General features: G+C 63.4%; 3 protein-coding genes across 6 annotated transcripts in view; all 3 read right to left on the bottom strand.

Moving 5' to 3' along the window:
* Nucleotides 1-121: 121 nt before the first annotated feature.
* BRPF1 (bromodomain and PHD finger containing 1) lies at nt 122-12957 on the bottom strand. The gene is given in 14 exon segments (XM_042799520.1): nt 122-712; nt 801-955; nt 1082-1200; nt 1295-1431; nt 1933-2080; nt 2177-2464; nt 3508-3822; nt 4759-5071; nt 6046-6174; nt 6513-6644; nt 7762-7918; nt 10147-10697; nt 10699-11107; nt 12287-12957. Coding segments are annotated over 14 exon segments (3633 nt in total). The 5' UTR covers nt 12883-12957; the 3' UTR covers nt 122-528.
* Nucleotides 12958-13508: 551 nt separating this feature from the next.
* Nucleotides 13509-20500, bottom strand: CPNE9 (copine family member 9). Of its 2 annotated transcripts, XM_042799521.1 has the most exons (21): nt 20360-20500; nt 18798-18838; nt 18662-18708; nt 18278-18381; nt 18041-18080; nt 17871-17873; nt 17442-17518; nt 17166-17229; nt 16946-17049; nt 16760-16864; nt 16331-16372; nt 16146-16221; nt 16023-16076; nt 15848-15909; nt 15502-15548; nt 15226-15407; nt 14937-15064; nt 14716-14818; nt 14581-14638; nt 14394-14467; nt 13509-14269 (listed from the first exon to the last, which is right to left on the bottom strand). In XM_042799521.1, exons 1-21 carry the CDS (start codon nt 20434-20436, stop codon nt 14117-14119), a joined length of 1641 nt encoding a protein of 546 aa, XP_042655455.1. In that variant the 5' UTR covers nt 20437-20500; the 3' UTR covers nt 13509-14116. The 2 variants fall into 2 exon arrangements, with proteins under 2 accessions (XP_042655455.1, XP_042655456.1); XM_042799522.1 differs by lacking the exon at nt 17871-17873.
* Nucleotides 20501-20921: 421 nt separating this feature from the next.
* Nucleotides 20922-23464, bottom strand: part of MTMR14 (myotubularin related protein 14) — a 34448-nt gene continuing 31905 nt past the window's right edge. For all 3 annotated transcript variants that reach the window (XM_042799610.1, XM_032994921.2, XM_032994922.2), the window contains one exon: nt 20922-21273. In XM_042799610.1, coding sequence (XP_042655544.1) covers nt 21096-21273 — 178 coding nt within the window. In that variant the 3' untranslated portion in view covers nt 20922-21095. The remainder of the gene's footprint in view (nt 21274-23464) is intronic.

Below are 23464 nucleotides of genomic sequence, written 5' to 3'. Positions count from 1 at the left end.
CCACGCCGCCCCGCCCCACGCCCCACGCCGCGCCCACCGCCCCGCCCACCCCGCTCCGGCCCAACTTCCGCCCGCCAGTCTCCGCCCCCCCCCCCCCCCCCCCGCCCGCAGCGGCGGCGGCTCCGCAGCGGAGGTTTATTTTCTAAGAATCAATAGATTTTTCTTCCTTCAAAATAAATACAAACAACGTCCGAGCGCGGGGCCGGCCGGGGGCTGGGCCCGGGGTGGGGAAGGGGCGTGGGGAAAAGAGGGGGGGGGGGGGGGGGGGGCAGCATGGCGTGGGGAGGGGGGGGGCGGCCACAACGTCCCGGGGAGCCGCGGGCGGGGGCAGCGGGAACGAGGGAAGGAGAGAAGGAGGGTCCCCCCCCTCCCGGTCCCCCCGCGGTGGGTGCAGACCAGCTGCACTGAGGGGGGGGTGAGGGGGGAGGGGGTTTTTCCCCGAGCCCCGTTTGCCCTGAGATACGGCGTGGGGGGGGTTTTGGGGGGGCGTGGGGGGGGGGGGGGGGTGTGGGAGGCGGGGGGGCCGGTTCAGTCGCTCTCGCTGGAGTCGCTGCTCTGCTCGCCCTGCACCTTGTTGCGGTGCTGCATGGCGCGGTGGTAGGCGATCTGCACCGACTTGCGGATGTTGGACTTGCGGCCTTCCAGCATCTTCTCCTTGTCCAGGTCCTGGTTCACCCCCAGCGGCACCAGCTTCGTCCGGGGCAACCACTGCCTGCGGGGAGCGGGGGGCCACCTCGTTTGAGGGTTACAATCGTCTCTGGATGCGTGCCCCCCCCCTCAAAAGGCACCCCCGGCCTTACCAAGTGCGCTTGTTGTCGAAGAAGAGGACAAGGTAGAGGTGCTCGCGTGCTTCCTGAGTCATCTGCTCCCCCAGCTTCAGCACCTCCAGGGGGGGCACGGGGATGGGGACGCCGTGGTGGAACATGCCTTCCCGCGGCATCTTGGGGTCAATGATCTGCCCAAAGAGCAAGGGGAGGGCTGGGGGACTCACACACACACCCCCACCCACCCCAAGCGCCGCTCTGCGGGCGGGGGGGGGGGGGGATGTGGGTTTCGGGGGCGCGCGGCCGGCGGTACTCACCAGGGCTGGGTAGGAGGGGTACCCCCGGCACTTGGCCCACACCAGGTCCAGGGCATCCAGGGAGGAGTCCTCGTCCTCAGACAGCCACCCCGCGCCGCGCCCCATGCCCTTGCGCACCACTGGGAGGGGACAGGAGGGGTCAGCAGCCTGTCGTCGTCCCCCCCCCCTCCTCCCAGGGGAAGGCGAGAGCCGGGTGGCCGCCACGGTACTTACTGCCGTGCCCCACGCCTCGCCCCGTGCCCACGGAGTAGGATTCGTTCTCCGTCCCCGACGTGTCCTCGCTGCTGTCCTCCGGGAAGTTCACTCGGGAGAAGGAGGGTTTCCCTCGGCCCTGCTTGGAGGGCGTCGTGCTGCAGAGAGAGGGAGCAGAGCTGGGGGTAGGAGCCGTGTTGGAACTTCCAGAAAGCACCTTCTGGGCTCCAACCGCCGGCCTCGGCAGCAGGAAGGACTTGGCGGGGGGAACTGAGAAGAAAGGTGGGATGGTGCCTCGGCCGGGGCGCCGGCCGGACCCTCACCCAGTTCCACCCCAGAGGACCCAGAAGACGAGCACTGATCCGAATTAAAGGTGCAGGCAGGAACCTGCTGGAGCTGGCTGCTGGAAGCAGCCGCTGTGCCGAGAGGGGACACCCCGCTCCCCGCCAGCCCTCTGCTGCACACTCACACTTTCAGGCTTTACATGACAAAAAAGCACAAAACCCGCAGCTTCCTAAGGTTTAGGAGCCGGGCTGCAGGAGGGTGAGTGAGACCGGGACCACCAAACAGGCTCCTCATCCAGCAACTCCAGGCTGAGAGCTGTCCCCTGCCACCCCGGGGAAGCACCGGGGCCACCAGAGCCGGGCCGGGGCCGGTACCTGGTCCGGTCCGAGGCAGCGCTGCTGCTGCTGCTGCTGCTGGACTCCGAGTCGGAGCTGCTCCGGGGAAGATTGCAGTCGTTGCGGTACACCAGGAAACTCTTCTTCACCGGCTGGTTCCCGCTGCTGAAACCGTTGGCTGGCAGGTCTGCAAAACACCCCACCCGAGGAGCGTTATGACCTGCCACGTGTCCCCGGTGGGGCCGCGGTCGCCCGGCTGCGCAGGGGGAGCTGCCACACCCACCCATGGGAGCGTCTTCGGTGGATTTGTCGCTGTCGCTGTCTGAGCTGGAGCTGGGGCGCGGGCTTCGCCCCCGCTTCCTCTGCCGCTGGGAGGACCCCATTATCGGGAGCTGGGGGGGGCCGATGGGGCTGTTCCCGTGCCCGGGAGTGATCTGGCTGTCTCGATTCTTTGGGGGACGTCCCGGACGTTTTGGAGGGCCTGCAGTTTTAGGGTTCTTCTTGGAGAAGAGCACTGAGGTCCTCCTGCCAACTTCGTGTGCTGGGGTGGAAGAAGAATTGGGGCCCAGACCTGGAAGAGGGAGGAGACTATGTCTGGCAGGGACCGTGTGGCAGCAGGGTCAAGGAACAGCTTAGTTTCTCGGGAATGTTCTCTTGGAAGATCCTCCCTCCCAAGCTTTGCTGTGCCTGCACCCTCAGGGTCAAATTATCCAGTCTGTTGACAGTAAAAGCTCGATGGAGACATCAGAGAACACCCCACCAACCGGGGATGCCTCCTTTCTCCCAGGCAGCAACCTTACAGAAGCAGAAGTCAAGAATAAAAAGGGAGCAGGAATAAACCTTTCCCACAACATGCAGCAGCTGAGAAAGCTCCGCTGCACCCCTGAAAGGAAAAGGCCCTAAAACACTCGCTGCTTGCAGGATAGCCTGCTTTTCCCAGTGCTTAGCGGGGCAGGACTGGGACACAGAGGTGACAACCCCTCAGTGACACCTGGCAGCTCTGCCTGGAGCTTTTGCTGCGCGCCCCACGGAGCCCAGCTCGGCATCTCCAGCCAGGCCAGGGCGCCGGTGGCCGGCCCGCGGTCGGCTCCCAGCCCCGGGAGGGTGTTTGGAGCTGGGCAGTCGGTGCCGCTGCAACCCCCTCCCGTGCCCCTGGGCAGGAAGAGGCACTGGAGGGCAGGCTGCTCCATAACACCCCAAGAGAAACCAGGCAGCGTGGCAGGGCCTGGCAGGGGGAAACATCCGTTTCGTGCCCCACATCACGCAGCTGGGATGCTCGGTCTCCAGCCGCATGGGGGGCAGGAGCAGCCGTGAAGGGCAGTGACCTGCCGACCCTCCCCAGAGGCAAAGGCACGCCAGGCTGCCCTCCCCAGAGGCAAAGGCACGCCAGGCTGCCCTCCCCAGAGGCAAAGGCACGCCAGGCTGCCCTCCCCAGAGGCAAAGGCACGCCAGGCTGCCCTCCCCAGAGGCAAAGGCACGCCAGGCTGCGGCTGTCCCAGACGCAGGAGACGGTCTCCTCCGGCTGCCAGTCCCCCTTGCTCGGCTGGCCAAGCCTGCCCCGAGGCGGCTCTCCACCGCTCCCCCAGACTGGCAGCATTCTGGAGGGACCAGTACCTTTGCCAGTCTCCTGGCTGCTGCTCTCTTCCGCGGCGCTGTCTGTCTGCAGGTCCTTCTCGCAGGGGTTGTGCGACTGCAGGACTCCCCTGGCAGAGGAGCCGTGCCGCTCCAGCCCGTCTCGGCCCAGGTCCCGTGGGTGTGCGAGTTTCCGCCGTAGGACCGTGATCTCCTTCTTGATCATTTTGGCCCGGCGGGACCGTCCTATGCTCTGCTTGCCGGCGTTGACCTCATCCAGCCGCTCCAGCAGGATCTTCAGCTGCTCCTCCAAGGGGAGGTGCTTCTGATTCTCCGAGAGCAGCAGCCGCACATCTTCTGGGGGAACAAAGAGGAGCAGATGGATGAAAGAAATTGGGAACTCTCTGGAGCTCCTCTGCTTGAACGGGCATGGGGCAATCCAGATTGCCTGCAGGAGGGAAGTAGCTGACGTGGTGTCAAACACCTCTGAAGATGAGAAGTTACCCTAAAAGACCTGGAGAAGAAGCCCTATGGGAAACAAGCCAGTTGGGACTGCTGGGGAAAGCAGGCTGATCAGCAGCTTGGAGAATATCGGGGCTCCTATTGGCTGGGGCAAGAGCACAGCAGGAAAAGGAAAAGGGGTTGTAACAGGAAAAGGGATCCTGAAGCATTACAGAGCAGGGAAGTTTCCCTGTCTGAGCCTGTCCCGTGCTGGAGCATGGAATGGTAGACCCTAAGTGGATCCTTCTCTGACCAGCTGTTCCTGGAGGGGCTCCCCACTGCCCAGGGACAAGCAGAACCACAACCATGGAGTCAGCGAGATCTGGCTGAGGCGTACTGGGAGCTCTGGCAGGCAGCTCAGCCTGCAGCTGAGGGCACTGAGGGAAGCACACAGCTCTGGCCAGGGGCAGTCAGTCCTTCTAGCCCAGCAGCACAACAGGAACCTCAGCAGCTCACAGTCAGTGCTGGGAACGGGGGTGAGTGACAGTACCCCTGACGCTGGCCAGGGAGGCCACATCCCAGGCAGCCCCTTGCTCTGACCATGAGGAGGACAAGGGACCAAGGGACTGGCAGGACGCGCAGACAAGCTGCTGCCTAGAGCCAACCTAACGGGGCCAATAGGTACCTGGCTAGCAAAGCCCCCACGTCTCCGGGGAGTGGGGACACACAGCCCAGGCATCCGACTGAATCTCCCATGGGAGGCAGCTCAGACAGACCCCCGGGTGCTTTGTCTCTGCCTGGGCTTTACCTCCAAGCAGCCCTCGTACCCTGGGCCGGGGGATGAGTACCCACCATCCTCAATGTCCTGGACCTGAGCTTCTTCCACCGTTACACAGTGAGGGAAGTGCATGCCCGTCTCAAAGTCAATGCCCATCTTCTCAGCCTGCCGGCGAGCCTGCCGGAGAACAGCACCTCCCTGCTCCCGCAGACGGATGGCTGCCCGGTAGAAGATTGTGTCTTTGGCATTGTATTTCAAACAGTTGTTGATAATCAGGTTGAAATCTTCCTCAAAGTCATCGAAATTCAGATAGCGATAGGCTTCCAGGTTTTGTTTCATTGTCTGAAAATCCATCGGCTTCTTGATGTGATCCAGGTAGTCTGGGACCTGCATGAAGAAAAAGTCAGAGCTAAGAGCCTGGGAGCCAGCCGTTAACATTACCTGCTCCAAGAAAACAGTCATTAGAGGAATCAGGTATCCCTCCCTGCGTTCTGCCCAAATGCACATCGGGGAATGCCGTCTGCTTTTGCAGCTTGAGGAACAGTAACGCCTCCGGACGAGGGAGCCCATGTGCTGTGCTCCACCTGCCAGAGCAGATACGCACTCCAAAGTGTTTTTACAGCTCCAGGGCACACACCAGCATCCCGTCCTCATCCTCTCCTCCTGTCTGCGGGCAGCTGGGATCCAGTATGCTACATGGTGCTCCCCAGGCGAAGAAGCTGCAAGCGCAGCCCCCGGGGGGTGAGGGGGAGTGCAGACAGGCAAAACAGAACCGTCCAGGTGGCAGCAGTGGCTGCAGGTGGGACCACGCAGCCTTCCTCCCCAGCTCTGCCCAGACACCTCCACGCCAACCTGCTGCCAGAGCCAGCACGGCCTCTCCCCACCTCCCCAGGCGGGGACTCGATGACGGTCTCAGGAACCATTTCGCTTGCCCCCCGCAGTGACAGTCCGGGCGGTCAAACCCGTTCCTGTGCTGTGCTCGGTCTGTCACCTAGTAGAGGCCTTCAGGAGAGGACAGGTAAGAGCGTGCCGCCTCCCAAGGGCCGGCATTCTGCCTTTCCCAGCAGGAATCCCCAGCCGCTCACAGACACCGGGCAGTCACGCGCGCAGAGGAGCAGCCGAGTGCTCTGCTCCCAGCCAGCACCAGCTCAGCTGTTCCGCATTGGGCTCAGCCAGGAGGGGCATCGCTGCACAACCCCCTCGGGCGAGCGGTGCCGGGATGCGTGAGCCAGCACCAGGCTGCCCCGGGGGAGCCTCCGGGCCAGGGCACGCCCTGGGCAGCCCTTGGCTGGAGCAAGGGACAGGTTTGAGTGAAGTAGAAATCTGGGGGAGGGGGTTCTTACTTCGTAGATTTCTGTTACCTCAGACAGAGGGACCGGCTCGCTGAAGATATTGCCCGTGTCTTTCTCCTGCAGCTGCTCAAGCGTCTTGCGGAGGAGGATGAGGAAGGGGGTCAGCTGCATTTCCAGTGCCACCTGCTGCACTTTGATCTGAAACAAGAGGAACAAGAGCGGGGCTGAGCCCCCTGCCCAGCGGCGGGGACAGTCCCCAGGGAGCAGCGGTGCAGTCCTACAGGACAGCGACACCTCTCCTGGCGCGAGCGGCAGGGACTGCACCTCAGCCCCGTCTTTGGGGCACGGAGGCGCAACCCCAGCTCCAGCACCTGCACATCCCACCTCAGCCTTGCAGAGCAGCCACCTTTGCTCAGAGCCGCCGGGGCAGGGCGCAGCGCGGCTGAGGGACCCTTGCACACACCCCACGGCACTCTGGAGAGCCCATGCTCATGCCCACCCCAGCAGCTCCCCAAGGAGGGGCAAACAATCGTTACCGTCTCTCTCTTGAGCTTCTCCCGCTTGCGTATCAGCTCCACCAGCAAGCGTGCACGCTCTAGGTCATGGCGGAGGCGCTGCCATGACTTCAGCTGCTCCTTCAGGGCCCAGTTCTTATCCTCAGTGTCTCTCTGCAGGAACATCAGAGACCATGAGCTGACAGGAGATGTGTTCCCATCTCCGCCTTCCTGAGAGTGTGCTGGGGCTCTTCCCTGGCAAAGAGAACTGGCATGCCTGACCCGCTGGTTCAGCAAAGGTCCCAGTTCCCTTGTTATAACCTAGGTGGGTCGCTCAGAAACAGCCTGACCTCGGGGCAGAGCTGAATACCTGCTCCTTGGCCACCAAGCCCTTAGGATGCCAGGAGGTGGACATCCAGAGCCTCTGAAAACACTCTTCCTAACACAACCGACTGCCTGCAGCTGCCCAAGAGCACAGAACGACAATACCAGGGTCTGTGCTGCTGCTCAGAGCTCGGCAAAAGTGCAAAAACGGAACACAGCTCTGGTTATTTTCACTTCTGGAGCACCAAAAAATGATGACTTATGTTCTGCCATAGACAAAGATGAGCAGAAGCAGTCTCAGCTCTTCTCCAGCAAATAAAAATGAGAGGGGGCAATAGCAGGAGAAATTCCTGCCCGGTCAGTCTTCCAAGGGCTCAGAAAGAAAGATTTAGAGCTCAGATAGGGAGCCAGAAGAAAAAAAGTCTTCTTCTCTGGCAGCAGAGACCTCACATCTGTGAAGCACTAAGGGCTGAGGCAGACAGTGGGCTGGAAGCAGCACCCACAGGGAGCGCTCCTGGAGCGGTTTCAGAAACTGGAAGTGAGGCCTTGGTTCCTTCCAGACTGTTTCTGGAGATCCCTGGCCACCTCTCTCGACACTCACTGACACAGCAGCCTCAGACTAGAGCCATTTCTGACAGGTTTGCCATCACCACCGGCTAAATGCAGGCACGAGGAAGGAGCTAACTTCTGCGCGGCAGCATGAGAGGGCAGGATTCCCTTCCCGTGGCAGACTGCCAGCAGTGTCGCTGCCTGGCAAATCTCTGAACGCCAAGAGCAGAGGAGAAGGTGAAGCAGCAAAAGCAGCTGGGGCTGCCCTTTCCTCATCTGGGAGCTCATACTCCTGGCCCCACTTCTGCGCCTGCAGGCACCGCATGCAGCAAAGGCTTTGAGCCCACAGCCCCGAAGGCGCAGGAAGCGCGCGCGCGCAGCCAGGATTCCCCGCAGCACCCCAACGAGCAGCCCTTACCTGGTCGCAGTTTCTTTGCGACTGCAAGTGTGTCTGAAGGCGGCGGAGCAGAGGGACACCATTGCGGGACTGTCTCTTCAGCGTCCAGTAGCTGTGCAGCCTCTGCATGAACTGGCTCTTCCTCTGGATGGTTAAACGGTTTGTAATCTTACTGAGCCTGAAGAAGGGAGAGGAACCACAGACCCCATCAACAAGGCAAGCAGGGCCGCTGCAGGAGAAGCCCTGGCTGGAGGGGTGTAGCAGCAAGGCCACCCAAGAGCAGCTGAGAAGCTTCTCGAGCAGAGAGCACCCTTCCCTGTGGCAGGAATTTCTGTAACACCAAGTCATGCAGAGGAGCTGGCCGCCCGAGTCAGCCGCGACAGAGGACACCAGGAAACATCGAGCCTTGCGTCTCCAAAACAGATTTTTCATTTCTACCTCCTGCCAACTTTTGGGCAAAAGCCTGGGGCAGGCTGTGCCAGGTCGGGGTACGACACAGCTGCATCGGGGGCTGGACCTTTAACAGCTCCCACAGTCCCTGAGACCTCAAGTGTTACGGCGCTGCTATCCCAAACCCATTATTTACCAGGCTGAGGGCCACTCACGGTGACAAAGTCCCTGGCCAGACGTTACCAGACAATCTTGAGCCCCAGGGAGCCCGTAGCTTGACTAAACCTGGCAAAGCATGAGGAGGGTAACAGGAGGCATGAGCACAACAGAGATCCTATCTGAACTAATGAAGGACTACCCTAAATAGCTGAAAGCACCACAAAAGGAATTTTCCTACTCTCTACAACAGCAGAAAGCCTGAAGGGGCTGGGACAGCCTCATTCAGCAAGGCCGGACAGAGACGCCCTGCTAGTGGGGAGCTGAAGGGACGGACCCCCAGCATCTCCATGTCTCAGAGGGACAGCTCTTCGCAGGGGATGATCCGACCTGCATCAGCCTCACCTGAAGAGGCTGGGGACAGCAGCCTCACGTGCCATCGCCGGCCAAGCACAGCTCCCACAGGAAGACATTTGGCATTCTGGCAACAGCCCTTGAAGAATAATTAATCCCAACAGGAAGGCCTGGGGAGAGGTTAACAGCTTCTAGCTCAGTGTGGGTTTTGCTGCGAGCGCAACGATAGCAGCAAGAATCTACAAACCGCCTGCCAACGTGTCTGTACATAAGAAAAGAGGCTCTGGCTATAGAGCAAGCCTCAAGTGAGAAAAAACATATGGTTAGGACACAAACAGACTGTGGCAAAAAGCCAGCAGCCTTGTAGCAGAGACCGGACTCCGCAAGTCACCAGAACACTGCCCAGGAAGCAAAGCCCACGGTTTCTGCGTGCTGCCCTCCGACCGCGCAGGAGACCGTTTCAAGGGTCCGTGGGGAAGCAGCGGTCCCACGTCCCTGCGCGGTCGCAGCCGTGCTCGGCGGGCTGGCCGGTAACGGCACCAGGGGTGACCCCCCCAGCACAGCCCCTGCCGCGGGGAGGAGGAGAGCTCAGCAGCGCCGCGGGGGTGGTTTGCAGCCATGGAGGCAAACGCTTCCGCGCCCAACCTACGCTTCAACCGTGCGATGCCTGCTGCAGGGCGATGGCAAGGTACAAAACCATCCTGGGATGCTTCTACCTGCTTTTGCACACTGCCGAGGACACCCAGAGCTATAAACGACACTGGCAAATTCTCACAAGGCTCTTAGATGCTCTTGTTTCGGGATTTGCACGCCAGCCCAATGATCAGAGCAGTGCGAGGCACACGATGGTTATGCTGGTAACTACTGGGTGTCTGCACCTTCCCATGAGCCCTTAGGGTGGGGACGTGACAGAAACACGACCCCCGACAAGGCCGCAAGTACCCTCCTGGCAGCACCTGCGCTGCCTTTGTGCTGTGAAGTCAACCTCATGACAGCAGTGACAGCCGTGCCTCTCGGCAGGCAGGAGCCCTGGTGCTCTCCAGCCACAGGCGGCCGTGCAGAGGTTTCAGGCCTGAATCGCTCTCACACATCCCTCTTTTCCCCAGCACAGTCCTGGGAGAAAACAAACCCTGGCAGAAAGGAGGGCAGCCCCCTCCTCCCCAGTTTACTCCAGCGCCTCAGGTCAGCTAAACAGGAAAGGAGTGCTGGGAACCCCCAGCTGCTTCCTGACACGTCCGGCCAAGTTCGTTCTCTGCCGTTAAACTAACAGCAGCTATTTCCTGCCCCACTGAGGGCCCAGACACCTCTGTGGGGCAGCGCATCGCCCTGCCTCTCTGCAGGACTCCCAGAGAAAACCACCAACAGCCCCCTACGAGAACAAAGTGAAAAGTACCTGGGCGAAAAGCTAACAAGAGGAACAAGATAACGCCTACATGGAAAGCGGGATAAAAGGCACAGGGAAAGGGAGAAATTTCTCCACAGTCGAGGGAGGGTGGCAGGTCGTACCTGTGGGGGGGGATGCAGGGCACAGAAACCACGGGCGCTGCGGCTCGTTTCTCTGCCAGGATCTTCCGCGCCTTCTTCATCTTGATCCTAGACTTGGCCTTTGCTTTTTTGACTTTCTCAGAGCTCCAGCCCTTCCCTTCCTCCTCCTCCTCCTCGTCCTCCTCTTCCCCCTCGCTGTGCGAGAGGGCGGGAAGCCTGCGCACAGAGCCCGGCGGCGTGTGGATGTCACAGTAGGCGGTTTTGCGTACGCTGAAGGAGGTACCGTTGGCCCCCGTCTCCCGGACGGGCTCCATCTTCATGTACAGCCCGGCCTGCTGGGCGCAGGTGACGTGGAAGGCGGTGTAGCAGTTGGCTTTGTGACACTGGATGCAAGCCCCGGAGCCACGCTGCTTGCAAATGTAACAGGTCAGCTTCCAGCGCGCTGGCGGGATGTGCTCGATGCTGTCGATGGGCTCCAGGAAGACGGTGTTGGCAAAGCACACCTCCGGGATCCAGAGGGCACAGACCACGTGTGCCCAGCGCCCATCGTCCGTCTGCTTGAAGGCCCCCCCCCTTGTTCGGGCAGAGGGCACAGTCCACGGCTCGAGAAGGTGACTGCAGGCACCGTCTGCAGAGCCACTGTCCCTCCGGGATGTAGGGCACCCCGTAGCACTCCTGATGCACAGCCAGGTTGCACATGTCGCAGAAGAGGATGACGTTGCTGTTCTGACACTCCCCGTCGTTGCAGATGCAACAGACAGCATCCTCATCCACCAAGGCGTTTGGATCCCCCTTGTTGTGGCTCTCGAAGTAGGACTCCTTCTCCAGCCGGTCCATCAGGTACTCAAAGATCTCCTGGGGAATGGGACTCACGCCTTCGGTCTTCCGCCGCTCGTTCATGATGTCCAGCCAGATGTAATCTTCCTCGTCCATGTCGTACTCCACCTCCTCATCCAGCTCCTCTGCTGACTTCTCAATGTACCTGGAAGGACAGCACAGGAGGGTGAGGGCATGACTGGCGGGGGCTTGGAGCTGCCGAACCCTAACTCCCGCAGGCCGTGGCTGGGGGAACGTTTAAATGCTCCAGTCAAGCCATAAGTCAAAGTAAAAAAACAGGGACAAGGCAGAAATGTGCAGAAGTGGGAGGTACCGCTGCATCCTGAGCAGCACAGCGGCAACACAGCACACTGAGCACAACACAGAGAAAATAACACCTAAGGGGCGAGGTACAGGCCTTGGAGACTCATCAGCACAAGATGGGAGCCTGCACAAGCCACCAAGGAGGTGCCCGATGCTCTGGAGGCAGTGGCCTCGTGCCCAAGACGCAACAGCCAAGAGGCACAGAGGCACCACGTTTCGTTAATTCTGGTGAGGGCAGCTGCGCCTTCTTCTCTTTCACTCCAGGTTGTGGGTCAAGAGATGTTATTTAGAGAGGAAGGAGCTCGAACCCCAAAGCTGCTGCTCCAGCAACTGACAGAAACCACCTCCCGCTATTGCAGCCAACGGCACTGCAGACACCTCAGGGGGAGGGTTTTTTTCTAATGCCCTGACACAAAATAACATCATTATGCCGTCCCTGGAACGCGGTGCCGGCTTCTCAAGGCGCGTGGTGACAAGGGTGGCCACACAAGCCTTTACTTTGGTTCACTGTTAACTCCCCGCTTAAGGTACTGCTTTGGGCCGTCACGCTCACCAAACCACCGGTGGAAAAACCGTAGGGCGACAAAGACACGTTAAGCCCACAAACACACACATCTTACAGGTAAACCCTGGTGCTGGGGGGCTCTAGAGCTATCCCAGAACACCTCTGAAGAGTAGCAGGGAAGGCAGGAAGACGCATTCGGTTTTTCTTATAACTGTACCTGCCATCCCAGCAAGGAAAGAGCGCAGCAATCCAGCTGCTGGCAACGACCTAAGCGGCAACCGGGAGCTCTGCAGGCGCACGGACCCCTCACAACTGGGGTGTGATGCCAGATAGAGCTCTGGGAGCCTGAAGCCACGGGCCAGCCAGCTCCGCAAGACCCCGGAGAGGCAGACAGAGGCTATTTCCATGCACCATGGCCAAGTCAACCGCACAGATTGGGACCAATTCTGCCTCCAGACCCAGCGCACGAGCTAGAGCTGCCTGGATGCCTCCTCGCACCCTGAGCATGGACAATACCTGTAGTAAGAAGTGGGGCGAGGTGGGGCGTCGGGGGTGTCCTGCTCCAGCTCCCGGTACACCACCTCGGGGAGCTTGGGGGTGGTGCCGGCCGAGGCGTTGTGGTGATGGTGGTTGGAATCCTTGCGCTTCTCCTTGTTCTTGTGCTTGCCGGATTTGGGCGGGACGCTCTGGGTCTCCGTGTTCTCCTTATTGCTCCCGTTTTCGGGCGCTTCCTCGGGCACCTCCTCGTCCTCGGACACCACGTCGAGGTTATCGAAGATGCTGATGCGGTGGACGCGGCCGTGCAGGTCCACCTCCACCATGCGCTGGGCCTGGGCGTAGGTCATCACCTCACGGCCCGGCGACTGGGAGGTCTCGGAGGGGCTGGGCGACTGCTTGTTGGCGGCGCGGGCCTGGCGCCCCTTCTTCTTGTGCTTGCGCAGGGGGGTGTGCTGGGGCGGGGGGGGGTTGTCGTGGTCATAGTGGTAGAGGTGGTACTCGATCCCGCTGTAGCTCTTGTAGATCTTGCGGCAGGTGCCCACCGGACACTCGTAAGGGGGTTTGGTGGCCCGCAGGTTGTGGCAGAAGGTCTTCACGTCGAAGTCTACGCCCATGGCGTCGCCCGCCCGAGCGGGGCTGAGGGGGCCCGAGGGGCTGAGGGGCGGGGGGGGGGGGGGGTGAGGCCGAGCCAGGCCGAGCCCCCCGCCCCGCCGCCCCCTCCCCAAGCCCCGGCGGCGGTGCGACCGCCTTCCCCTCCCTCCCTCCCTCCCTCCCTCCGGGCCGCGCTCACCGGCCCCGGGGCCGCGCTCAGCGGGCGGGCGCGGGCGGCGGCGGCTCCATGGGCGGCGGCGGCGGCGGCGGCGGCGGGCCCGGGCCGGGCCGCAACAATGGAGGCTGCGGCGGCGCCTGGCGCGGGGCGGCCGCTGGGTAAAGCGCCGCGCCGCCCTTAGCAACCGCACTTTCGGCACGGCCGGAGCCGGGCGCGGGCGGTGGGACGGAGGCGGCGGGGAGGGGGTGGCGGAAGGGCGGCGGGAGCGGGGGGAGACCCCACCCCCACCCCCACCACCCCCTTCCCTCCGTGGAGGCCGGCGGGGGAGCGGGTCGCCCCCACCGCGGCTGTGGCGAATCTGCCGCCGCGAATCACAGGCACCGCTCGGGAGCCCCGCCCCGGCCCCCCCCCCGCCCCTGTCCCCCCCCCCCCCCCGCCCTCAGTGCCCCCCAGCACGGCGGCAGGCTCGGATGGAGAGGTTTATTTACAGTCGGTAATGGGGTACAGACCGCGCCCGCCCTCCCACCCCGGCACCCCCCCCGGCTGTGGGGCGGGCAGGCCGGCCAGCACCGGGGCACCGGAGCCGGAGAACCGGGGCGCTCGGCCGAGCGGCGAGGTGCAGGCAGGAGCGGGGTGCAGGCAGGAGCGGGGCGAGGGCCCCTGCCCCAAGGAGCTGGCGGGGCTGGGACCCCCGGCATGCACCCAGCCCCAGGCTTGGCCTCCTCCCCGGGGAAGGGAGCCAGGCTGCCCTCTCGGGGCGGGGGGACACACACCGTGGGCCCCCAAGAGCCTGTACCCCGGTGCCGGCCCTGCCCGCGCTGCCGCGGCTGAGGGCTCATTCGGGCCGCGCCAGCCCCGCTGTGCCGGGGCTTTGCCGCTGGCCGGGCAAAAGGAGGGGCGGCTGGGAACGTCCAGCCCCACGGACCCGCCAGAAGAGGGTCCCGGCCCCACGCACCAAATTATTGCCCTCGGGGAGGGGGGGACACACACACATCTCCATGGCTAAACCCTGACCAGCGGCGGAAGAAAGGTGACACGTGTCCTCGCCCCGCCAGCTGGCCCCACGGCCCACGGAGGAGCTACTGGGGGTCTGCCCGGCGAGGCTTGATGTCGCGGGTCTTCATGTAGGAGAGCAGCTGCTCGGGGATCTCTGCCAGCACGTCCTTGGCCAGGCGGGCCATGCTCAGCACCTGGTTCCCCGAGTCGTCCACGTAATCCCGAAACGGCACAAACTTTGAGGGAAAGAAGTTTGAAACCAGGTTGGAAGCAACCCTGTGGCTGCCGGGGGGGGGGGGGGGGTCAGCAAGGGGCTGAGCATCTTGTCCCTGGTGGGACCGGGCTTGATGTTGGCGTTACCTGTACGATGTCCCTCTCGGCGTAGCGTCCCCGGGAAGACACCCGTACCTCGTCACCATCCAGCTCCTCCATGGCTGGGGGGTGACAGCCGGTGTCACTGAGCCTCGGTGGGGTGGCCCTTTGGCATCCCAGAGGAAGGGACAGTGATTCCGTCCCTTTTCTCCAGCGTCCCCAAGCCCCAACTCACCCTCAAATTCAGCCGGACCCACTCCCACGATGATGATGGACATGGGCAAAGCAGAAGCCTGTGGAGCAGAGGCAGGGTGGCAGCCGGGGCGGCACCCGGCGCGGGGTGAACTCACGACGACGAGGGTGCACTCACGGTGACGATGGCTTCTTTGGTCTGCAGCATGTCGGAGATGACGCCGTCGGTGATGATGAGGAGGACGTGGTACTGCGAGCCATCGGTCACCTGGGCAGCCGTTCTGCGGGGACGAGGGATGGGGTCCCTCCAGCAGCCCCACCAGTGTTGAGCAGCCAGCCCTGCTGTGGGACCGGCGGCATTTGGGGACAGCAAAGGGGACAGTGTCCCCCGGTGCTCACCCAGCCACCTGGTTGATGACAGGGGCGAAGTTGGTGGGACCGTAGAGCTGGACGGTGCGCAGACTCTGGAGGTAGGACTCCAGCACGCCCTCGATGCCAGCACAGCTGGGATTGTCCACATTGTTGTTCTGGGGGACAGGGACGGGTGTTTGGAGGGGGACCACAGCTCCCGGTGTGTGTGTGTCCCCCCCAGCTACAGGATGCTGGGGCAGGATGCTTCACCCCCACCGCCAACCTGTTGCGGACACCCCCCCACCCCAGCGTTCCCCTCCCAACCCCAGGGGCGCACCAGGGGGAACTGGTGGGAGATCTTGCCGTCGGGTGGGAGTTTGGCACCGAAGCCGTAGGCGGGGAAGAGCTTGTCGCTGTCATAGTCCTGGATGATCTCCCCCACCGCCTTCAGCGCCAGGGCGTAGGCGCTCAGCTGGTAGGGGCTCGCGTAGTGCAGCGAGGTGGGCTGCGATGGCATCCCTGTGGCACAGCACCCGTTGGCACCTGCCCCGTGGCTGCAGCGATGGGGACCCCCCCACACACACACACCCCCCCCTGCACCGGCTGCACTCACCGTTGGAGGCCGTGAAGTCGATGGCGACGGTGAAATTCAGCTGCGTCCTTGGGGAGGGGGGTGGGGGGAAGAGCGAGGGAGGCTGCCGGCCCCACGGTGCAGGGATGCTGTCTTCTAGCCCCACAGCGCAGCATGTCCTCCCCACCCTGGGACCCGTTGCCTAGGGCCCCCCCATTCCCCAGCCAGCACCCCACAGCCCGGGGCCACTGTCCTGCACCCCCTCCCCAGCCCCACCGCCCCCTCGTCACCCCTGGGCTGAACCTGCACTGTCACCACCATCCTCGCCCCGAGACCCTTGCCCGTGGGAGGTCTCGAGGAGCTGGGGGGCACCTGGCCCCCCACTCACCCGCCCCGGATGTAGTCAACGAAGGTGAACTCGGACTCCACGGAGAAGGAGAGCAGCGTCACCTGTGGGCATGGGGGGGGTCAGATCCAGACACACCCCCCCAACAGGCACAGTGGGGGGGTCAGACCTGTCTCCTCCCCAAGCCGGAGCCCCAGGAGTGCCTTAGCCCACTCACGGTGCCGGAGTTTACGTATTTCTTCTTCTTGCATTTCTTCCTGGGGTTCAGTACCTGTGGGCGCAGGGGTGGGTCAGCCCCGGTGTGGGGTGACCCTCAGCCCCCCCGCTCTCCCTGCCCTACCTCATACACTGTAAACTGGCTCTGTGCCCGGGAGAGCTCCCGGTAGCTGGTGGCAAACTCCCCAATGAAGTCGTGGCTGTGGGAGGAGTGTGAGCTCGGCGTGGCCAGGCACCCTGGTCAGGGGCACCCCGGGAAGCAGCGGTGGCACCTCGGTGTCCCCCACCACCCCACGGGCACGGCCTCACCTCCCATCCCTGTCCCAGTCGTACACGTCTATCTTCACTGTCCTGAAAACGAAGGTGGGCAGAGGGTGAGCTGCCAGCCTGGCTGGTGTGGCCCCTCCCGCCGGCCCCCCTGGTTTGGGGACACTCAGCCCCTGCAGCCCACCCCACAGTGAACACCCTGCCCGCTAGTTGCCAGCGGAGCCGCCCCGCCTGCCCGGCCTGAGTCTCTGCCGGGAGGGAATCGGGAAATTTGGGTCACGGCGGGGGACCTGGAAAGGAGGGGGATGCCTTTATGTAATTTGGGTTGCAGAAGAAGGAAAAAAAAAAAAAAAAAAACAAAAAAACAATAAGGACCCAATTCTGCGCTGGCTGCCACTGCGAGGCCAAACCTGCGACGAGATGCTCATACCCTGCTCTGGCCCCACGGCTGCCCCGTCCCCGTCCCCGTACCGGTCGTAGTCGCCGTTGCAGAGGGCGCGCACAGGGATGGTGAAGGGCTGCCACACCGGGTTGAGCGTGTTCTTCACCACCTCCGTCTTATGGCAGATGGTGAAGCTGCGGGAACAGGGCAGGGTCGGGGTGTGCCGTACGGTGGATGCCGGCACCCTGCCCGCCCCGCCGGGCCCCCGCGCTCACGTGCCATCCTCGTTGCTGCGGTAGAAGACGAGGAAGGGGTCGGATTTTCCAAAGAAGTCCTTCTTGTCCAGCTTGTTGGCACACAGCTGCATCGTGACAATATCCTGGGGATGGGGACTGTCACCGCTGGCCACCTCCTCACCCCTGTCCCCAGCGCCCACCCACACCGGGGGGGGCCGTGGAGCTCTTGCCTCGCTGCTGCTGAGACACGAGCACTCACCCGACAGTTGCTCAGCTCCTCGGCCAGCAACAGGATGGTTCCACACCGCTTCCCTGGGACCCCCCTGGGACCAGAGGTGCCGGGTCAGCTTGGGGACAAGGAGGGTGGGACAGGGGCAGGAGGTGGGGTCGGGGCTCGTGCCCCATGGCTGGTGTTTAGCAGCATGGGGCCGGTGCACCCATCAGGGGATGTGCAGGGAAGGGTCCCATGGGGTGGGTGGCTGGGGACACGGTGTTGGGACCCCCTCCCCTTGCCCCTCCACGGGGTGTGACTCACGTGAGGGCTCTCTCCAGGCGGCCCCGCTGGGACCCGATCACCTCCCCCAGCGCCACGAACGCCTGCCCCAGGAAGTCCTGCACCCCGAGCACATCACCGTGAGACCCTGAGGGCTCCTGACACAGCCCCCCCCCTCCTCATACCAACCCCTCGCCCTCCTGACGCACCCGTGGGACCTGCCACCACCTTGCCATGGGGCCACCCCAAGTGTCCTGAACTCACCGTGTGCCCCAGGAGCCACCCCCCAGCCCAGGACCCATCCTGCACCCCTCAGACCACTCTGCACCCACTCTGCACCCATAAAACTGCATCCGTAAAGCCCCCCCCGTGATGTGTCCTGGCCTCATCCTGCACCCTGCCCCACCAGGCACCCCCACGATGGCCAGGTACCCAGGGAAAAGCAGGGGCTGGTACGTGGTGGGCACCTACCTTCTGCCAGTCCCCACGGGGCACGGAGAGATGGAGAGCGGGTTAGAGCCCTCCAAGGGGCACCTGTCCCCCCCCTGACAGCACCCACACAGGGCACAGCCTCGGGGTGCCCCACTGAGGCGTCACACCGGGGTGTCACCGCGTGCTCCCCCCGCACGGGCTGCGCTCACCTGCTTTAAAATGGAGCAGCTCTTGGAGTCCACGTTGTAGCTGGTGGTGGGAGAGCAGAGCCCTGAGCTGGTGCCCGTGGGGGTGTCCCGGCACACAGCCCCGCTTCCCCACCCATCCAGGCCTTTCGCCACTGTATCCTTATTTATTATCATTATTTATTATCCTTATTTATTACCAACTCAGTGCTTTGTTCCACCCTGAGCAGGGCCAAGCCCTTCCCTGGCCACCCTACTCACACGTCGAAGCGGAGGTTTTGCTTCTCCTCGAAATAGTAGTCGAGGACGAACTTGCGGACAAAGTCGGGGTTCAGGGTGTTGTCGATCACCTCGGTGCGCCCGAACTGCAGGGAGATGGGTGAGGGTGGGCCCCCCGTGGGCCCCCCTGGGACCTCTCCCCATCACAGCTGCCCTGGCACTAATCCTGGTGGGGGATTAGTGCTACTGGCAGGGCCGGATCATTAGTGAGGACTTGGAGGGATCATTAGTGTGGACATGGGTGGCCATATGGGCCTGTTTAACCCAGCTGGGGATTAGCCAGGAGCGGGGGCACTGGGGGTGGCAGCACCCCCGGCACAGGGCTGGGAGCCTCCCCAGGAACCCGGCGAAAGGGGCTGCGCTCACCTCCTTCCACTCGCTGCTCCCCGAGCCCTGCACGAAGAGGACCACCACTGTGGAGAGAGGAGCCGATCTGGGCTGCTGTGCCGTGCTGTGCCCGTGCTGTGCCATGCTGTGCCCCCTTCCCAGCCCCACCACCCACCTGGGTCAGACTTGGAGAAGGTGTCCATGTCCAGCAGGTTCCTGGGGGGACGGAGCCAGGCGTGAGCCACCCTGGGTGCCACCCACCCAGCCCTGCAGTGTCCCTATGTCCTCTCCCCGATCACGGGATGGCACCGTGCCAGAAGACTGTGCTGGCACCCAGGACAAAACGCCCTGGCACCCTGGGGGTGACACATTGGCTCCCACCGCAAGGTTTGGCGGGACAGCGGGGCGAGTGGGGAGCAGCGTCTGCAGCGCTGACAATGATTGAACACGACAGGGAACCCATTTAGAGGATGAAACCTTCCCCTGTGCCGCCGGCACCGACTGAGTGCCCGCCGCACCCCGGCAGTGGGATGGCAGCTAATGGCAGGGCACAGAAGTGAGAAGAAAGGAGACACTTAGAGCAGGGGCTGGGCAGCTGCTGGGGACCAGCTCTGCACCCCCAACACAGCCACCGGCAGAGCCACCGCTCGCTGGCCTTTGCACGGTGTGACACCGGAAAGTGCCAGGGGCTGCAACCGGCTCTGCTGGGATCATTCCTGCACCCCTGGGGTGGCCACACAGGGTGGGCTGGGGCATGGCCGGGGGCTGCGGAGCTCAGCCAGCTCCCCTGACCCCAGCATGTAGCGGTGAGACCCCCCCCCCCCTTCCCCTTGGGCTCCCCAGCAGTGCTGGATGGGGCTGAGCCCTCGGGGGGCTGCAAAGCTGAAGCCCCTGCCCTGTGCTGTCTCCAGGAGTGAACCCCAACCTCTGCCCGGAGCTGCCAGGCCCCACGACCACGCAGCCTCACTGCCCGTTGCCCAGAGGGACTGGCAGGGAGGGGGCACGACAGTCCCTGGCCCAGAGTGGAGTTTGCAGGGCTCGGGGTGGGGTGTGTGTGTGTGTGTCAGCTGCAAGTCTGCCCTGACCCCCCAGCATGGGGGATGCTGCTGCCCAGGAGGTCGCTGGTGCCGGTGCCTGCGGGCAGGACCCCCCAGCTGCGGGCAGCGAGGGCAGCGGTGCCTCTGCCGGGCTATATTTAGCCACCGACAGATTGGCTCAGCAGCCACTGCTTGCCCCGCGGACCTCACCGGTAGCCAGAGGCACCGAGCAGCACCTCCTCGCAGCCCCCATCCCGCCACGGGCCAAGACTGACCCCACTCCTGGCCCTGCTGCCTCCCACGGGGCTCGCAGAGCCGGGCAGCCTGCCTGCAGCCAGCACCGCCACCCCACGCCCCGCCAGCATCGCCTCGAGTGGGGCTGTCCCGCGCCCCAGCCCTGGGTAAGAGCAGCGGGTCCCTCCAAGCAGCCGCGCCGCCGAGCCGTGCCCGGTGCCAGCATCCCACGGGGACCCCACGGAGCGGACGGGACCGCTCCCCACGGGGGGCAGCCGGGCCGAGGGGCGTTGGAACACACACCGCGACACCGAGCAGCAGCACCCGGGGGAGCGAGGGGAAACCCGCAGCCCACCCCGCGCCGCCGCGGAGCTGACCGGCGGGCAGCGGGATGCTCTGCGGGACACCCCGCAGCGTTTCGCACCCCCCCCCCACCGCCGCCTCCCCCGCCCCGCTCCCGGCTCACCGGCAGGACACGGTGAGCTCCACCTTGGTGCCCGGCACGGTGCCGGCCGCCGGCTCCAGCGCTCCCGGAGACGCCATCCCCGCCCGGGCGCCGCCGCTGCTCCGCGCCGCCTCCTCCCGCGCCGCCGAGGCGGGCGCGCCCGGGGGCGGGCACGGCACAGGCACGGGCACGGCGGCCCCAGCGCCGCCCCGGGCACCGGGGGGGTGGGCTCAGCACCGGGGACTGCCCCGACCCGCCACGGCTCGGCCCCGGGGAGCGGCGGGGGGGCTCGTCCCTCCCGACCCCACCGGGACCCGCCGTCCGGGGCTGCGGACTCACCACCGGCTTCCCCCCCCCCCCACTCCGGTGTGGTGGTTGCTCAGCCCCGACTCCCGCCCCGCCCGGGGCTCCCTCCCGGTCCCGGCTCGGTGCTATTTCAGTGCCGCCGCTCCCGGAGCGTGGGCCGGGTTATTTATAACAAGCGGCACCACCGGCTCTCCCCCCGCCCCCGCCCCCGCCGCCCCCCGGCTCAGCCCCGTTGCCCTCCCCCTCCCCGCCCGCAGCCCAGGCAGGAGGCAGCAGAGGCCACAGCTCGGGGTGTCTTTACTGCAGAGATTTGTCGGAGCTCCCCCGGCCCCAGGCAGGGGCGGGCGGCAGCAGGCGGTGGGCGCCCACACGGGGAAGGGGGGTCCCGAGGATCTGGCCAGGGGGACCCGGCAGCCTCGGTTCTCCCGCCAGCGGTCCGGGAAGGCCACGTTCAGAGTGTGCTGCTGCCTCTCAGTCCCACGCCCCGCACGAACTGCTCGAGGAGGCCGCCGATGGCCCCCGAGGGGCTGGGGGGCACAGCCTTCAGGCCGATGGTCCGGCTGTAGCTGGCCAGAAAGGCGGAACGCACTTCTTCCAGCCGGGACTCGCGGTCGCTTGCCGACACCACCCTAGGAGACAGAAGAGGGAGGTCAGCACCTACAGCCATCCCTCTCCCCATCCCAGCTCTCGCTCCTGATGTGGGGCAGGACGGTGGCAGCAGGGCTGGGGCTCCGGCCACTGGTCCCAGTGGCTGAGGCAGCACCAGCTCCAAAAGGCTCCAGCTCCAGCAGCTCCTTGCCCAAAGCAACACTCTCTCCTGGAACCTCTCGCAGCCTCAGCCTCCTGCTCTCCCCTTGGTCTCCTCCTTCATCCCCCCCACCCTGTTTCTCCCCACGCCCCGGTGCTGACGAGGCCGTGGTTCATACAGAAAGTGCTGCTTTCGCCAAGGGGGTGCCGGCTGCTGTCAGCCCCTGTGCCAGCTCCCTCCTCTCCTCACACAGCCCTTCCCTCTGGAGCCTGTCCACATGTGCCGTGCCCAGACAGTCGCTTCCAACCTATCTGTGACTGTCCCTCACTTCCACCCGCCCCAGCCTCTCACGCATGTGCCAGCACAGACAGCTGTGGGGAAGGAGAGGGGGCAGACAAGGTGACAAAAGCCCCCAGGAGCACTCCAGCCATAGAAAGAGAAGAGCTGAGCAGCATTTTACTTCTGCTCCCTGGCACGGCTGCTCTCTGCAAGCAGGAGGGCTGCCCACAGAGTAGGGCACGGCTTCCCCCGGGACCCGCTTTCCTCTCCAGCTGATCCACGCAGCTGGTTAGGGCCGGGGAAGAAAGCAGAGGGCAGGCGATATTTCAGCCGAGGGAGCAGGGGAAAGGAAGATGAGGGTTCAGTGGCAGCTCTTCCAAGAGCTCTGGCCTCAGACGGTCCTTGCTGCAGCGCCTCTGCGACGTGCCGGTGGTTCCCAGAGAGAATAAGACATTCCTCAAAGGTCACTCCAAGGGCACAGCGCAAACCTTCCCCATAAAAAATTCTCTTTAATCTCTCCAGCGCCTGGGCTGGCTATAAATTGGCACAGCTCATTTGAATGGAAGTGTTAACCACCCACAGCCAACAGCTTCGGTCCGGAAACAGCAGCAAGAGGATATGGTGGGAGGCCTATAAACAGCAAGCGATGCCGAGGCAGCCAATCGGGCCGCTGTTTACAGTGTCTGATAATAAAGAGAAGCCAGAGGGCAAAGGAAAAAGGCAACATACCTAAACACATTAAAAAGATGCTTTTTGGCAACCTAATTAGGACGTGGAACTCGCAAACCTGCTAGCATTAAAAATAAGCTACATGAAAGCAGGACTTACTTGCACCCGAGTACAGTGATCTTACGTGTCACATGCAGAGGTAAGCGAGGGCGTGCAGCAGTTAGGTCCTGCATCTTCTGGATCTCGCACCTCTTCTCAGGGCAAATTTTGTATTTAGATGTTTCTTTCATGGAGTAAGATGCTCCAAAGCACGGGGTCAAGCGGCCAGCCCCTGCCTGACACCAAGCCCTGCAGACCAGCTGCACCACTTTGCTCCGAGCGGTTCAACCAGGGAGGTGGGTTGCACTTCCCTGCCAAATCCACTCTGCCCTGCTCCACTTCCTAAGCTTGTCCTCTCGTCTGCAGCTTGGGGTGCAGGATGAGAGGAGGCTGTCAAAGCCCAAGCTCTAAGTAAGCCCTGACAAGCCCCACACAAGCACAAGGAAGTAGGCTGTGAAGAGCGTACCTTCATCGAGCTGCTGCCAGCTGAGATGTAAAGTGGGAACTTAAATGGAATTTAATTTTCCAAAAACTCATACTGTGCTGGGCTGCAAAAAACTGGGAAAAACCCACAATAGGCTCCTGAGCAAACAGCCAATGCATAGCAGAGAGAGAGTGGAAGCCCTGGGTTACATTCAGCACAACATCCTTGAGAACTCTTCATCCCTTCCACACAGCTCCTGGTCACAGCACCCGCAGTCAAGGGGTCCCCAGCCCCTGAGCACCCCACAGCCCCAGTGAAGAGCTGAAGAGGGCAGAGCACTCGCAGCACCTGCTGCACACCCAAGGGAGAAGCACAACCGCTGTTCCCCTTCCTCCAAACCCAGCTGTCCCAAGCAGCTGGACTCCAAACCACATGAGCCCATGGTCTCAGCCCAGGCAGATTCAGAGCTCAACTTCAATTCACATCTCTCTACTGAATTCCCTATTCTGATGTTAGATCCAACTCCAAGGGCAGCAACGACTCGCGGGTGATCAGCAGCCACCAAGCACAGCCAGGTTCAGGGCACAGTAAAGCAGTCACG

The sequence above is a fragment of the Tyto alba genome, unplaced genomic scaffold, assembly GCF_018691265.1.
Source record: "Tyto alba isolate M040663 unplaced genomic scaffold, T.alba_DEE_v4.0 Super-Scaffold_3, whole genome shotgun sequence".
Lineage (NCBI taxonomy): Eukaryota > Metazoa > Chordata > Aves > Strigiformes > Tytonidae > Tyto > Tyto alba.
Note: the sequence above shows the minus strand (reverse complement) of the source record. Positions and strands in the feature narration are given on the sequence as shown.